The sequence below is a fragment of the Cibotium barometz genome, chromosome 4 (assembly GCF_041138505.1).
Source record: "Cibotium barometz isolate CiBa-2024 chromosome 4, ASM4113850v1, whole genome shotgun sequence".
In the NCBI taxonomy this organism is placed as follows: domain Eukaryota; kingdom Viridiplantae; phylum Streptophyta; class Polypodiopsida; order Cyatheales; family Cibotiaceae; genus Cibotium; species Cibotium barometz.
The window spans coordinates 34,807,952-34,820,745 of record NC_141049.1 but is presented as its reverse complement, the minus strand read 5'-3'; the positions used below and the strand labels follow the sequence as shown (position 1 = coordinate 34,820,745).

Sequence of the window (12,794 nt, the reverse complement as noted above, 5' to 3'; positions counted from 1 at the left end):
AGAGTAGTAGTGTACGTCCATGGTCAGGACGTTTGAGGCATGAGAGTGTGAGCACTGGGAGTAGTGCTATGGACAAAGGAAAGAAGAAGGTCGAAGGAATTGGAATCACAGGTTATGAGTCATCTAGTTCAGAGAGTTTGGATGACGAGCTTGGCATACCTGTTTTACGCACACCTGGTGCTAGGAAGGATAGATATGTGCCACCACATGCTAGAGTTACAGGTGTACAGACATGCATTGCGGAGATCCCAGAGAGTTTGGATGACGAGCTTGGCATACCTGTTTTACGCACACCTGGTGCTAGGCAGGATAGATATGTGCCACCACATGCTAGAGTTACAGGTGTACAGAGTGACCTGCATGCATTGCGGAGATCCCAGAGAGTCAGATATCCCGTTGACATATAGAGATTTTGCTATGCACTATGCATATATGACATCTATGGTGAAGCATGTGGAACCTACATGCTATACAGAGGCTATCGGAGAGCATGTATGGGAGAAAGCAATGGATGTTGAGATGGACGCATTGGTCCATAATGATACATGGGACTTGGTTGCATTACCAAAGGACAAGAATGTTATTGGTGTAGATGGGTTTACGAAGTGCAAATCTGATGGTTCTATTGAAAGACATAAAGCAAGATTGGTAGCAAAGGGTTATGCACAGACCCAAGGATTGGACTATGATGAGACGTTTAGTCCAGTGGCTAAGATGGACACAATAAGAGCAGTCATTGCTATGGCTGCAGCTAATGGCTGGGAAATGCATCAGATGGATGTCAAAAATGCATTTCTAAATGGAGATCTACAAGAGGAAATGTATATGGCACAGCCAGAAGGGTATGTACACCCAAGATATCCCACTCACGTATGCAGATTGAAAAAGGCATTGTATGGTCTAAAGCAAGCACCTCGTGCTTGGAGTGATAAGATGAGCAGATATCTTATCTCACTTGGTTTTTAGATTTCTACAACAAATTCTTCACTCTATGTGAAGAAGACAGAGCATGGGATTGTTTTACTAGTCATCTATATGGATGACTTGATTATCACAGGTGATCATGGTGCACATGTGATGCATGTCAAGAAAGCTTTGAGTGTGCAATTTGACATGAAAGATCTTGGTGAGTTGAGATACTTCCTTGGAATTGAAGTGGTAAAAGATCATGCAGGTACATGGTTAGTACAGTGCCAATATGCATTGGATATATTGGCAAAGTATGGCATGACAGGGCGTAAGCCTATGAGTACACCTTTGGAGCAAAATGTGAAGTTGCGGGCTGATTATGGCGAGGAATTGGATGATCCTTCTATGTACAGGAAGATGGTTGGTAGTCTCATATACATGACTATCACACGCCCGGATTTGAGTTATGCTGTGGGGCTAGTCAGCCAATTTATGCAGAGCCCCAGAAAACCACATTTGGATGCAGTGAGACGCATCATGAGATATGTGAAGACCACTGTACATTATGGTCTACTTTATGAGAGTGGTAAAAGCTTGGACATACATGGCTACAAAGATGCTGATTGGGCAGGTAGCGCATATGACAGGAGATCTACTAGTGGTTATGCTTTTACACTTGGAAGTGCCGTGGTGAGTTGGAGTCATATGTGAAGTGGCAAGGGCAATGCTTAATGAAAAGAGCATGCCAGATTACTATTGGGCAGAAGCATGTGCTACTGCAGTGTATATATTGAACAAAACACCTACAGCAGCCATTCATGGAAGCACGCCAGAGATGCGGCTTACAGGTTACAGGCCAGACATTGGACATCTTAAAGTTTTTGGATGCATAGCTTATGTACATGTGCCTGATGAAAGAAGAAGGAAGTTGGATCCTAAAGCAGAGAAATGTGTATTTGTTGGATATGCACAAGATCGAAAGGCATACAAATGTTATAATCCACAAACTAGACAAGTGGTCATCTCACGTGATGTGGTGTTTGATGAGCTTGCTAGTTGGTACAAAGCAAAAGATGAAAGTGTCATTGAGTCACTTGAGGCTGATGTACATGTGAACTTGCCACCACAAGCAAGTTCTAGTTCTACTACTATGTCTGGGCCAGCAGAAGCTGAAGCTGAGAGTAGCAGTGTATGTCCATGGTCAGGACGTTTGAGGCATGAGAGTGTGAGCACTGGGAGTAGTGCTATGGATAAAGGCAAAAAGAAAGTCGAAGGAATTGGAATCACAGGTTATGAGTCATCTAGTTCCGAGAGTTTAGATGAGGAGCTTGGCATACTTGTTTTACGCACACCTGGTGCTAGGCAGGACAGATATGTGCCACCACATGCTAGAGTTACAGGTGTACAGAGTGATCCGCATGCATTGCGGAGATCCCAGAGGGTCAGATATCCCGTTGATAGGTTGACATATAGAGATTTTGCTATGCACTATACATATATGACATCTATGGTGAAGCATGTGGAACCTACATGCTATACAGAGGCTATTGGAGAGCATGTATGGGAGAAAGCAATGGATGTTGAGATGGACGCATTGGTCCATAATGATACATGGGACTTGGTTGCATTACCAAAGGACAAGAATGTTATTGGATGTAAATGGGTTTACAAAGTGAAGTGCAAATCTAATGGTTCTATTGAGAGACATAAAGCAAGATTGGTAGCAAAGGGTTATGCACAGACCCAAGGATTGGATTATGATGAGACGTTTAGTCCAGTGGCTAAGATGGGCACAGTGAGAGCAGTCATTGCTATGGCTACAGCTAATGGCTGGGAAATGCATCAGATGGATGTCAAGAATGCATTTCTAAATGGAGATCTACAAGAGGAAGTGTACATGGCACAGCCAGAAGGGTATGTACGCCCTAGATATCCCACTCACGTATGCAGATTGAAAAAGGCATTGTATGGTCTAAAGCAAGCACCTCGTGCTTGGAGTGATAAGATGAGCAGATATCTTATCTCACTTGGTTTTCAGATTTCTACAGCAAATTCTTCACTCTATGTGAAGAAGACAGAGCATGGGATTGTTTTACTAGTCATCTATGTGGATGATTTGATTATCACAGGTGATCATGGTGCAGATGTGATGCATGTCAAGAAAGCTTTGAGTGGGCAATTTGACATGAAAGACCTTGGTGAGTTGAGATACTTTCTTGGAATAGAAGTGGTGAAAGATCATGCAGGTACTTGGTTAGTACAGCGCCAATATGCATTGGATATGTTGGCAAAGTATGGCATGACAGGGTGTAAGCCTATGAGTACACCATTGGAGCAAAATGTGAAGTTGCGGGCTGATTATGGCGAGGAATTGGATGATCCTTCTATGTACAGGAAGATGGTTGGTAGTCTCATATACATGACTATCACACGCCCGGATTTGAGTTATGCTGTGGGGCTAGTCAGCCAGTTTATGCAGAGCCCCAAGAAACCACATTTGGATGCAGTGAGACGCATCATGAGATATGTGAAGACCACAGCACATTATGGTTTATTTTATGAGAGTGGTAAAAGCTTGGACATACATGGCTACACAGATGATGATTGTTGGGCAGGTAGCGCATATGACAGGAGGTCTACTAGTGGATATGCTTTTACACTTGGAAGTGCCGTGGTGAGTTGGAGTAGCAAGAAGCAACCTACAGTTGCTTTATCCAGTACAGAGGCTGAGTACAGGAGGAGCAGCCATTGCTACTTGTGAGGCTATATGGTTAAAGAGTCTCTTGACAGATTTATGTGAGCCTCTTGATGGCAAAGTTGTCATTCATTGTGACAACATGAGCAGTATACAGTTGGCAAAGAATCCAGTGTTTCATGCGAGGACCAAACACATAGAGGTCCATTATCACTTTGTCAGAGAGAAGGTGCTGGATGGTACAGTCAGTCTTCACTATGTGAAGACTGATGAGCAGGTGGCAGACATCTTTACGAAGCCACTTAGCAGGGAGAAGTTTGAGTACTTCCGGACTATGTTGGGAGTACATGGGATGAGCTTGAGGGGGAGTGTTGAGAGTCTTGATATCCCAAGCTCATCTACATCTTCATCGGCAGTACATCATGAGCTTGAGAGGGGCTGTTGAGATTCAAGCTCGATGTCAGTGTGAGCCAGCTATGCTATGTGCTGGCAGATTAGGTAGGAACATGTGTGAGACATAAATGACCGCGTGTCCAGCTGGTCATAGTGTGTGGACATTAGCTAGGGTTAGTAGAGTGTGGACACAACTCATTGTGTGTTGTGTGGATTATGGATTAGTGCATTATGCTTTGTGTGAGAGTGGGCATGGCTTCCCTCTATGGTTAGGGTTTGTAATATTCATTAGGGTTTGCTCCTGTGTGTGTGTCTCCTTCTCCTCTACCGTTCTTTCAACGATTCAAGCTCGATGTCAGTGTGAGCCAGCTATGCTATATGCTGGCAGATTAGGTAGGAACATGTGTGAGACATAAATGACCGCGTGTCCAGCTGGTCATAGTGTGTGGACATTAGCTAGGGTTAGTAGAGTGTGGACACAACTCATTGTGTGTTGTGTAGATTATGGATTAGTGCATTATGCTTTGTGTGAGAGTGGACATGGCTTTCCTCTATGGTTAGGGTTTGCAATATTTATTAGGGTTTGCTCCTGTGTGTGTGTCTCCTCCTCCTCTACCGTTCTTTCAACATAGATGATATGTTACCACCATACTGGTATAAATACGTAGAAGACTAGTGTTCGAAAAAAAATTAGCCTTTTTTCACAAGTTGAAATTCTAAAAACCCAGCTGAACTTTGGCTTTGTCTCGAGAAAAACCGATGAAAATTCAATAGTTTTAGTTATAAAACAAACCAATCATAGGATTTTGATGAAGGAAAACCAGTCACAATCCAACCTTGTCCTTTTTCTCACTCACTAGGAAAAATATTTTTCATCACTCGAGAAGACATTATGATGAGGTAGGAAACAAACTCTCTAAAATTTTGGATTGCATTGAAAGTAGGGCTATTTTAAAACAGATTGATGTCTAGATTTTAAAGGGGAAAACGAGGAAGGTAAAGACATCTCAATTATATGAACTAGTTGGGAACCCATGCTTCACACGTCTTTTGAGGCTTCCAAAATCAAATTCTACCCAAACCTCTTCCTCTCCTTCCCGAACCTCCAAATTCTTGCCACGTGGTAGCTTTGTGAAACTCTTCCTTAAGATAATATAGAGAAGAGATGGTTGGTAGGCTGGTTGGGATTTTGGCTAAGCCTTGAAATCAATGGCTATTATAAAACTTGTTGGTTGTTTGAATCTTTTCAACAAAAACAAAAACTGGAGGAGGTGAACAAGAGGAGATAATTTTCTATAAGGGACCTACCTTGGATGGGGAGAGAGAGAGGGGGGGGGGGGGGGCAGGGGGAAGTAGGCTTTGCAGCCCCTCTCCTAGCAAGCCCTTTTCAACCGGAAGAGTGAGAAAAACAGAGGTGTAGAGTAATTTGCACCGCTGTGAAAAGAAACTTTTAATCGAGACGGTGAACTAGGGGCTTTTTTTTTACTAATTTTGAAGAATTTGGAGGTATTTATTTATAACTGGAACCTCCAAAAATTAAGAATTTGGAACCTTCAATTCTAATATATATTTGGAGGAACCTTTTAAATTGCGTTGGAGAAGGGGCAACACAAAGGAGAGGGAAAAAATATATATTTTCCTCTCACCTAATAATATATTTATCCGTTGAGTTCTTGTGGAGAGACAACGAATCACGTGGCAAAAATTCGGCACAGCAGATGCCTACACAGTAACGACAACGCCAAGAACTTATCGTAGAAGAGAGCCTGTAGCGCTTCTCCAAGCTGAAGGGTACGTCTCCTGCTCTTTTCTTTTTTGCCTACTATCCAATCTCCAACTCCAGAATTAGCTCAGTGCACACCACACCTTTTCAAATTAGCTCAGTAACCCTGCTTTATTAGCTCTAATCAAAAGCAAGCAGTTTCCAACGCTCTTAGCAAAAGCAGCCACCAGATGACTGGGCGCTCGTCTTGCCTCTTGGGTTGATTCGGAAGCTCATACTGCAATAGCCCAACCCACTTCACACTCTGCCCACCAAATAGCCTAACCCTAATCGCCCAATACACCATTTGCCCGCAAAACAGCACACGCCCACATAGCACCCTCACATATTCATACCTTCTTGCCTTGCTCTCATCCATGGGAATTCTCTCAGCTATGGGTGTAGGCTCTGAGACCAACCCTAACCCTAGTGATGGCCCCCTCTTCATCCCTTGCCCTTCCCCTAAGAATGGAACAGCGGCCCAACTGCTGGACCTTCTAGAAAAAGCATTTGTATGGGCATTCTACCGCCACCTCTCCAAGCCCCTCCACTACCTGCAGGGCAATTATGCACCTGTTCCTGAGTGTGAGCCTACCCCTGACCTCCCTGTCATCGGCAATCTCCCTGTAAGTTTAAACCTGTGTGTTTTCATACCCTATCAAGTGTCATCTAATGTGCCCAATTCAAGCCTTTTTCTTGAATTTACATGTCTCTCTCTGAAATGATCAACATATGGCGTTCACAGTAAAAGCTTGGTTTTAACGTCACCCTTTTGAATCTGCAACAGAGTTGCTTGAATGGCGAGTTCGTGCGGATTGGTCCCAACCCAAAGTTCAAGCCTGTCGCAGGATATCACTGGTAAGTCTTTGATTTTGGAGTTTAAGCCGGATGAGTACTGAATGTCATGGTCTTAAAGCTTTTAATGAAGCTTGCACAAACGTAATCTTTAATACTCACAACGTTGTGTTAACTTTTTGCAGGTTTGATGGAGACGGGTATGGATGATTACTGTATTGCCTTTCTGTTCATTGATGTGATAAAACAGCCAATGGGTTTTTTATCATGTCTCAGATTTTAAGTTAACACTCATTGGTTTATCACTCTGAAGGATGATTCACGGCTTAAGGATCAAGGATGGGAAAGCCACATATGTATCTCGGTTCGTCCAAACCTCCAAGTTGAAGCAAGAAGAATACTTTGGAGCTGCCAAATTCTTAAAGGTCAGCCTATTGGAGAGATGATTTCACCGTTTCTTTCGTAAGTGCATAGCAACAGAGCCTTTTTTGGGTCTCTGAACTGTGCCCTATCTTCCAGATTGGAGACTTGAAAGGAATGTTTGGTGCTCTCATGGGACAAACCTTCAACCTACGCACTAAATTCAAAGTGCTGGATCTCTCCCAAGGAATCGGCACGGGTAAGTTTCACCTTCACCTCCTGTAGGTCTCAAGATTATCAATCCATGCAAGTGCTTGCATTTTGAGCCCTGGTCAAGGTGCTTTACATGGCTGCCTTATAATGTTTACTTATTGTTTCTCATACCTTAAGATCATTCCTGCCTGCTAGCTGATCAGATTCTAAGGTTTGGTAGATAATCCCAACAACACTGGTGTAAGGTTGCCTCGTACATCAATTTGTTGCAAAAGAGCTTCACCAAACGGTTGTTGATGTTGCTGTAGGTAACACAGCCATGATTTATCATGATGGGAGACTTTTAGCTCTGCACGAAGGCGACAAACCATGTGAGTTTTCTGTTGTGCTGCTACCAAGTTGAAGTTCTCATGAGAATGAAATTACTTTTTTGCACTACTATTGGTTTTAAAAGATACTTTCTTTTGTTCCACAATGCCATGAGAACACATGTTTTTCTGATTCTCTTTGTAGATGCCATTAGAGTCCTTGAAGATGGGGACCTTCAAACACTCGGGTTTTTGGACTATGAGAAACGTCTCACACACCCCTTCACAGCACACCCAAAGTTTGACCCAGTAACTGGTAAATTAGTAGACAATCTTACTTTATTGTTAATGGGGTGATAAATAGATGTATGGAACTTGGCTTTTCATTTTTTTACAAGTTATTGTGAGGCCATGCTAATGTGGCTTCCATTCCCCTATGCACAGGCGAGCTGTTCACGTTTGGCTATCAGTTTGAATCTCCCTACTGTACATATCGAGTCATATCCAAGGATGGAGTTATGCAAGATGCAGTCACCATCACAGTGTCAGGGCCAGTCATGATGCATGATTTTGCGATCACAGAACATTATGCCATCTTTATGGACATGCCTCTTTACCTCGAGCCCAAGGTGCATGCTTCATCATCTAGATAAATGAGCCATTTCCTATTCTTTTGAACTTTAACTAATTGTAGGTCTTAATGAGGAATGCTTTTGGCAATGTTATTCTTCAGGAAATGTTGAAGGGGGAGTTGATCATCAAGTTTGATCACTCAAAACCGGCAAGAATCGGAATCCTTCCGCGATATGCAAAAAACGAGTCCACAATTCAATGGTTTGAGCTTCCCACATGCTATGCATTTCACAATGGTAAGTCATTCCCTTTTGACCTGATTAGCTTTGGTTTTCCCATGAACATCCCACGCTTTTGTATCCCTAACATTTATGTTCACTCACAGTCAATGCTTGGGAGGAAGGTGATGAAGTTGTTCTATACACATGCCGGCTACCAGAAGTTGACCTTGAGATTGCTTCGGGGCCAATCAAAGAGAAGTTCAAACAATTTGAAAACCAACTGTAAGCCTTCCATCTACTCATTTCTGTCCATCTCCATTAAGGTATCTGCTGAGAGTGCGGGGTTGCAGTTTATGCATTGAGCTCTTAATCAAGAGATCCCAGGTTCAAGTCCCATCCCCTATCCCCTGCACCTTGGTGCCATCATATTGATCATACTTGAACCCATTCCCTAGGCCCTGCACTTTGGTGCCATCATACTGATCATATGGTGTCCCGCTGGCTTGGCTAGAATGCAAAAAGACTTAACTCTCTTATCTAGTGTACACATGACTGTATCTTAATTCAAAATTGTTTTCAAGTAAACAGCTCTGCTATACACTTGTGTTGCAATGTAGTGATGATTCTGTGCCTGATCTTGGCAGGTATGAGATGCGGTTTAATATGAAGACGGGCAAAGCATCACAAAAGCAACTATCTTTGTCTGCTGTCGACTTCCCACGTGTGAATGAGAAGTACACTGGGAGGTGAGGGCTTAATTGGTTGGAGCATAATATATTTCTTTTCTTCGCATCTTGGAGAAAAGCTTTGCATCAAAAGCTCAACATAAGCCATTGGCCCTTTCATTGAACTCAGGAAGCAACAGTTTGCATACTGCACCATGCTTGAGAATTCAACAAAGGTCAAGGGCCTGGTCAAGTTCAACCTCTGGGCTGAGCCTGAGTTTGAGGGAAAAGAGAAGATTGAAATCGGAGGCAATGTGGAAGGTGTGATTGTGTTTGGCCCAGGAAGATATGGCTCCGAAGCCATTTTTGTACCCCGATCCTCTGCTGAAGATGAGGCTGAAGATGATGGTTACCTTATCTGCTTTGTGCATGATGAGGGCACTGAGTATGAGATATTTACCTTATCTCTTTTCTACATATTTATATATACATGGTCATTATCTTTAGAGAGTACTTTAAAAAAATAGCAGTCTTGTAGCCCTCTGTGATCTGTCTGTTTATGTTTTCCATCTTGAAGTCTGAATTATGGTATCCGGATGATAATAGTGTTTTACATGCTGGCTTGTCTGTTTGTAATACACAGGAAATCGGAGGTTATTATTTATGATGCAAAGACTATGGCGTCTGAGCCTGTTGGTGTTGCTAAGCTCCCATGCAGGGTACCCTATGGATTTCATGCCTTTTTTGTCACTGAGGTGAGTTCCCTACCAGCAGTCTGGTTCTGAGCCATAGCAATGAGTGTATACCTAGCATATATTATCCTTATTGAAAGGTCAAGAATGGGAATGACCATGCTGCTTGACTGTGTGTCTCTCTCACTCTCTCATGCGTGTGTGGGTGGGTGTTTTGTTCTCTCTCTCTCTCTCTCTCTCTCTCTCTCTCTCTCTCACACACACACACACACACACACACATGCACACATGGGAGTGTGCTTGCATGTGTGCATGAACCTAGTGGTTTAATGCAGCCTATGGCATGCCATCATGAGGTTCAACTGCAGGTTTATAAGAAAATTTGTCTGCTATGGAAATCTCATGTCCTGAGCCTTGCAACTTTACATCTCAAATTTTGAGCCTTTTTTAGTTTTGGGTGGTTCTTTTTAGAATTTAATAATTATTATCATACTATATTAGTGCCAGGTTTGAGCCCAAGACTTGTATTTCCACATGCTAAGGGTGGTACCACTCAAGCTAGAGCCCATTGGCTTTTTTAATGAAACGTTAGGTCTTAAAGCATGTTCTCATCATAAGCACTTGTCTTACAGGAACAACTGCAATCACAAAAATGAAATGTGAGGATACTCTTGCAGATGGTATGATACAGGTGATATGACCAAATGCCACCCAAGGTATATAGCTAATAAGATTTGTGATACAGATTTGGTGCAAAGTTGCACATGAAGAAGACCCATTCCTCATTTGGGTTATGTGCTAAGTTATGGCAATATATGTAAGACAATATGTAAGACAAGGCAATGTATATGAGGATCAACACATCAATTTCTAAGTTTTGTTCAAAGGGATGATGCTTGTGGACATCCAACTAGCTTCATAGGTTCAATCTTATGAAGGGCTTTTTATATGCAAAGTATTTTCAAGTTTTTTGTTATAACTATATTTATTGTAGTTTTAATAGGATAATCACAATTATTAGGCCATCTAAGTAAGGGGGCTAGATAATTAATTGACTATGATTACCCAATTTTGTGAAATATTTTTGCAATTTACACAAGCAAGAGCATAATGCCTAAGGGACGACATGGATCAACACAACCCATTGCCTTTAGAAATTATACGGAATTAAGCATCACAAGACGCAAAACACGTGATCCTTAAATTTTTAGTTAGTAAAAAACGTAGGGGTACAGTCCTAAGATGTGATTTTCATTTAATAGAAAGCAGACAGAGGCTTCAAGCAATATTAGCCAGTCCTTGTGAAGATTGTTCTTCTTATTTTCTCTTTCAATACGGTTTTCCATGTCATAATACACATGATTATCATAAAGAAGAAAGATGATTGTTGCTATTCATCAATATCCATTTAATTTTGAAATTAAATGGATATTGATGAATAAGATCAGGGTTGATATAGACGAAGGCCACACTTTTAAATTCCTTAAACCCTGCCTCTCCAAAATATATGAATTATAGCAACAAGTCTACCTATGATAATTGCGCAAGTATTTTTTCTAAGCGACAATTGTAAACCCTCCCTCTTCACAATGTACAAATTATGATAATTGAGTAACTATGTCCTAAGCAACAATTGTGAGATGTAGTTTTACTGGTAGCATTGTCTTACATGCAACTCAATGCAACATATATTCAAGGAGAAAAGGCCAAGAGTTGAATGAGGTTTTCTTTAGGTTTTCACTTTTAGTTTCCTACAAATCAGTGATAAAACTCTTTTTTTTTTCATCGAACTCCACATTCACAGCATATAGTGTTTGGGCATGCCTGTTGCCTTGAAGTAAGGCAGCCCCCATGACAGTTTTAGTCAACCCAAATGGCATGATTAAAAATTACTTGAGTGGGTAATCAAAAGTAAATTAGTTAGCCATTTGTGCTCATTATGAGGCGTTCCCATATTGAAACACTCATTTAAGAACATATTCCATTAAAGTATTACTTGACTGGGTAATCAAAAGTAAATTAGTTAGCCCTTTGTGCTCATTATGAGGCGTTCCCATATTGAAACACTCATTTAAGAACATATTCCATTGAAGTAGAAAATAACAAATCACACAAGCAAGAACTTTGCGCATCGTCCATAAGAATGATAGAAGGTTCAATACATGTACTAAATCCAGATTCTCTAAATTCAGATTCTCTATTCACAAAGGAGACGAAGTCCTCAAGATTCTGAAAAGACAAAATTCCCACGTGTCAAAAGCTTTTAAAGATAGTTAATTTTAAGAGCATTAGATGAGGTTGAATAAATAGAGGAAAGAATAGTACTGTGCACTGATGTGTGACATGTTTCACTTGAAAACATGATATAGTTGCCTTGTACAGATCTAGAAAAACAATACTCTTTATTCTCATCGAACAAAGACCAACAAAGATTTTATGTTTGCTTCCGTAAGCATATACTAACATCATTTATCGAGGGTCTACAATACAATCATGATCTGTCCAAAACTCCTCCATGCATAGTGCCGAATGATGAAGATAAAATAGAAAGATAGATTTATACTACCCACAGCTAAAATGCGACGGTGTGTACAAATAGGGACAGTTAAATTGAAGTAAAACTATCTGAACACAGTATATCGAGGATAAGAGGGGAAAAACATACACATGTTACACTGATGCAGCGCTGACATGACTGTACTGGTGTATCCTTTGGTGATTAGCTTTTCCAACTACATGTGGAACTATGGTGTGGAACAGTGGTTGCCAATCTAGCTGGTGGACACTCAGTTTTGGCACCTTTTCACCTAAAGTGGTACACAAGTCCAGATGCTCAGAGACCTTCAGGGGTATTCATGTCTATGTCACCCACTGTATCTGCAGTTTATGGAGTGACATTGTTCATACTCTTTTGGCCAGTTGGGCACGTATACAAGGATCTTCCAGAGCTCGCAAACAAAACGCAGTAGATTTACGAGAGTAGGACCATGGTATTTCCTTCTGCTACGGGGCATTTACGGCAGCATAGTGCGCCCCCCAATTGGTTGAGATCTCCCGACCTTTTGATTTGATATCTCCCTTCATATGATTTTATATTAGTTAATACGTTGTACACAAGTCCATATAAATATAGAGATTCAAAAACCCTCCCCTCACGATTTGATAGCCCCACTAGTGCGCCATGTGGTTCAGCCCAGGGATCGTTTCT

General features: G+C 41.5%; 1 protein-coding gene across 1 annotated transcript; it reads left to right on the top strand.

Annotated features, from left to right (window-relative positions):
• The first annotated feature begins 5,664 nt into the window (after positions 1–5,664).
• On the top strand, positions 5,665–10,541 carry LOC147639190 (carotenoid 9,10(9',10')-cleavage dioxygenase-like). Its single transcript, XM_086788247.1, has 14 exons — positions 5,665–6,385; positions 6,547–6,617; positions 6,740–6,754; positions 6,868–6,979; positions 7,074–7,173; positions 7,436–7,498; positions 7,641–7,751; positions 7,880–8,064; positions 8,169–8,304; positions 8,394–8,511; positions 8,874–8,975; positions 9,085–9,339; positions 9,538–9,649; positions 10,219–10,541. The coding sequence occupies exons 1-14, from the start codon at positions 6,137–6,139 to the stop codon at positions 10,240–10,242; spliced, it is 1,653 nt and encodes a 550-aa protein (XP_086644373.1). The 5' UTR covers positions 5,665–6,136; the 3' UTR covers positions 10,243–10,541.
• Positions 10,542–12,794: the final 2,253 nt, after the last annotated feature.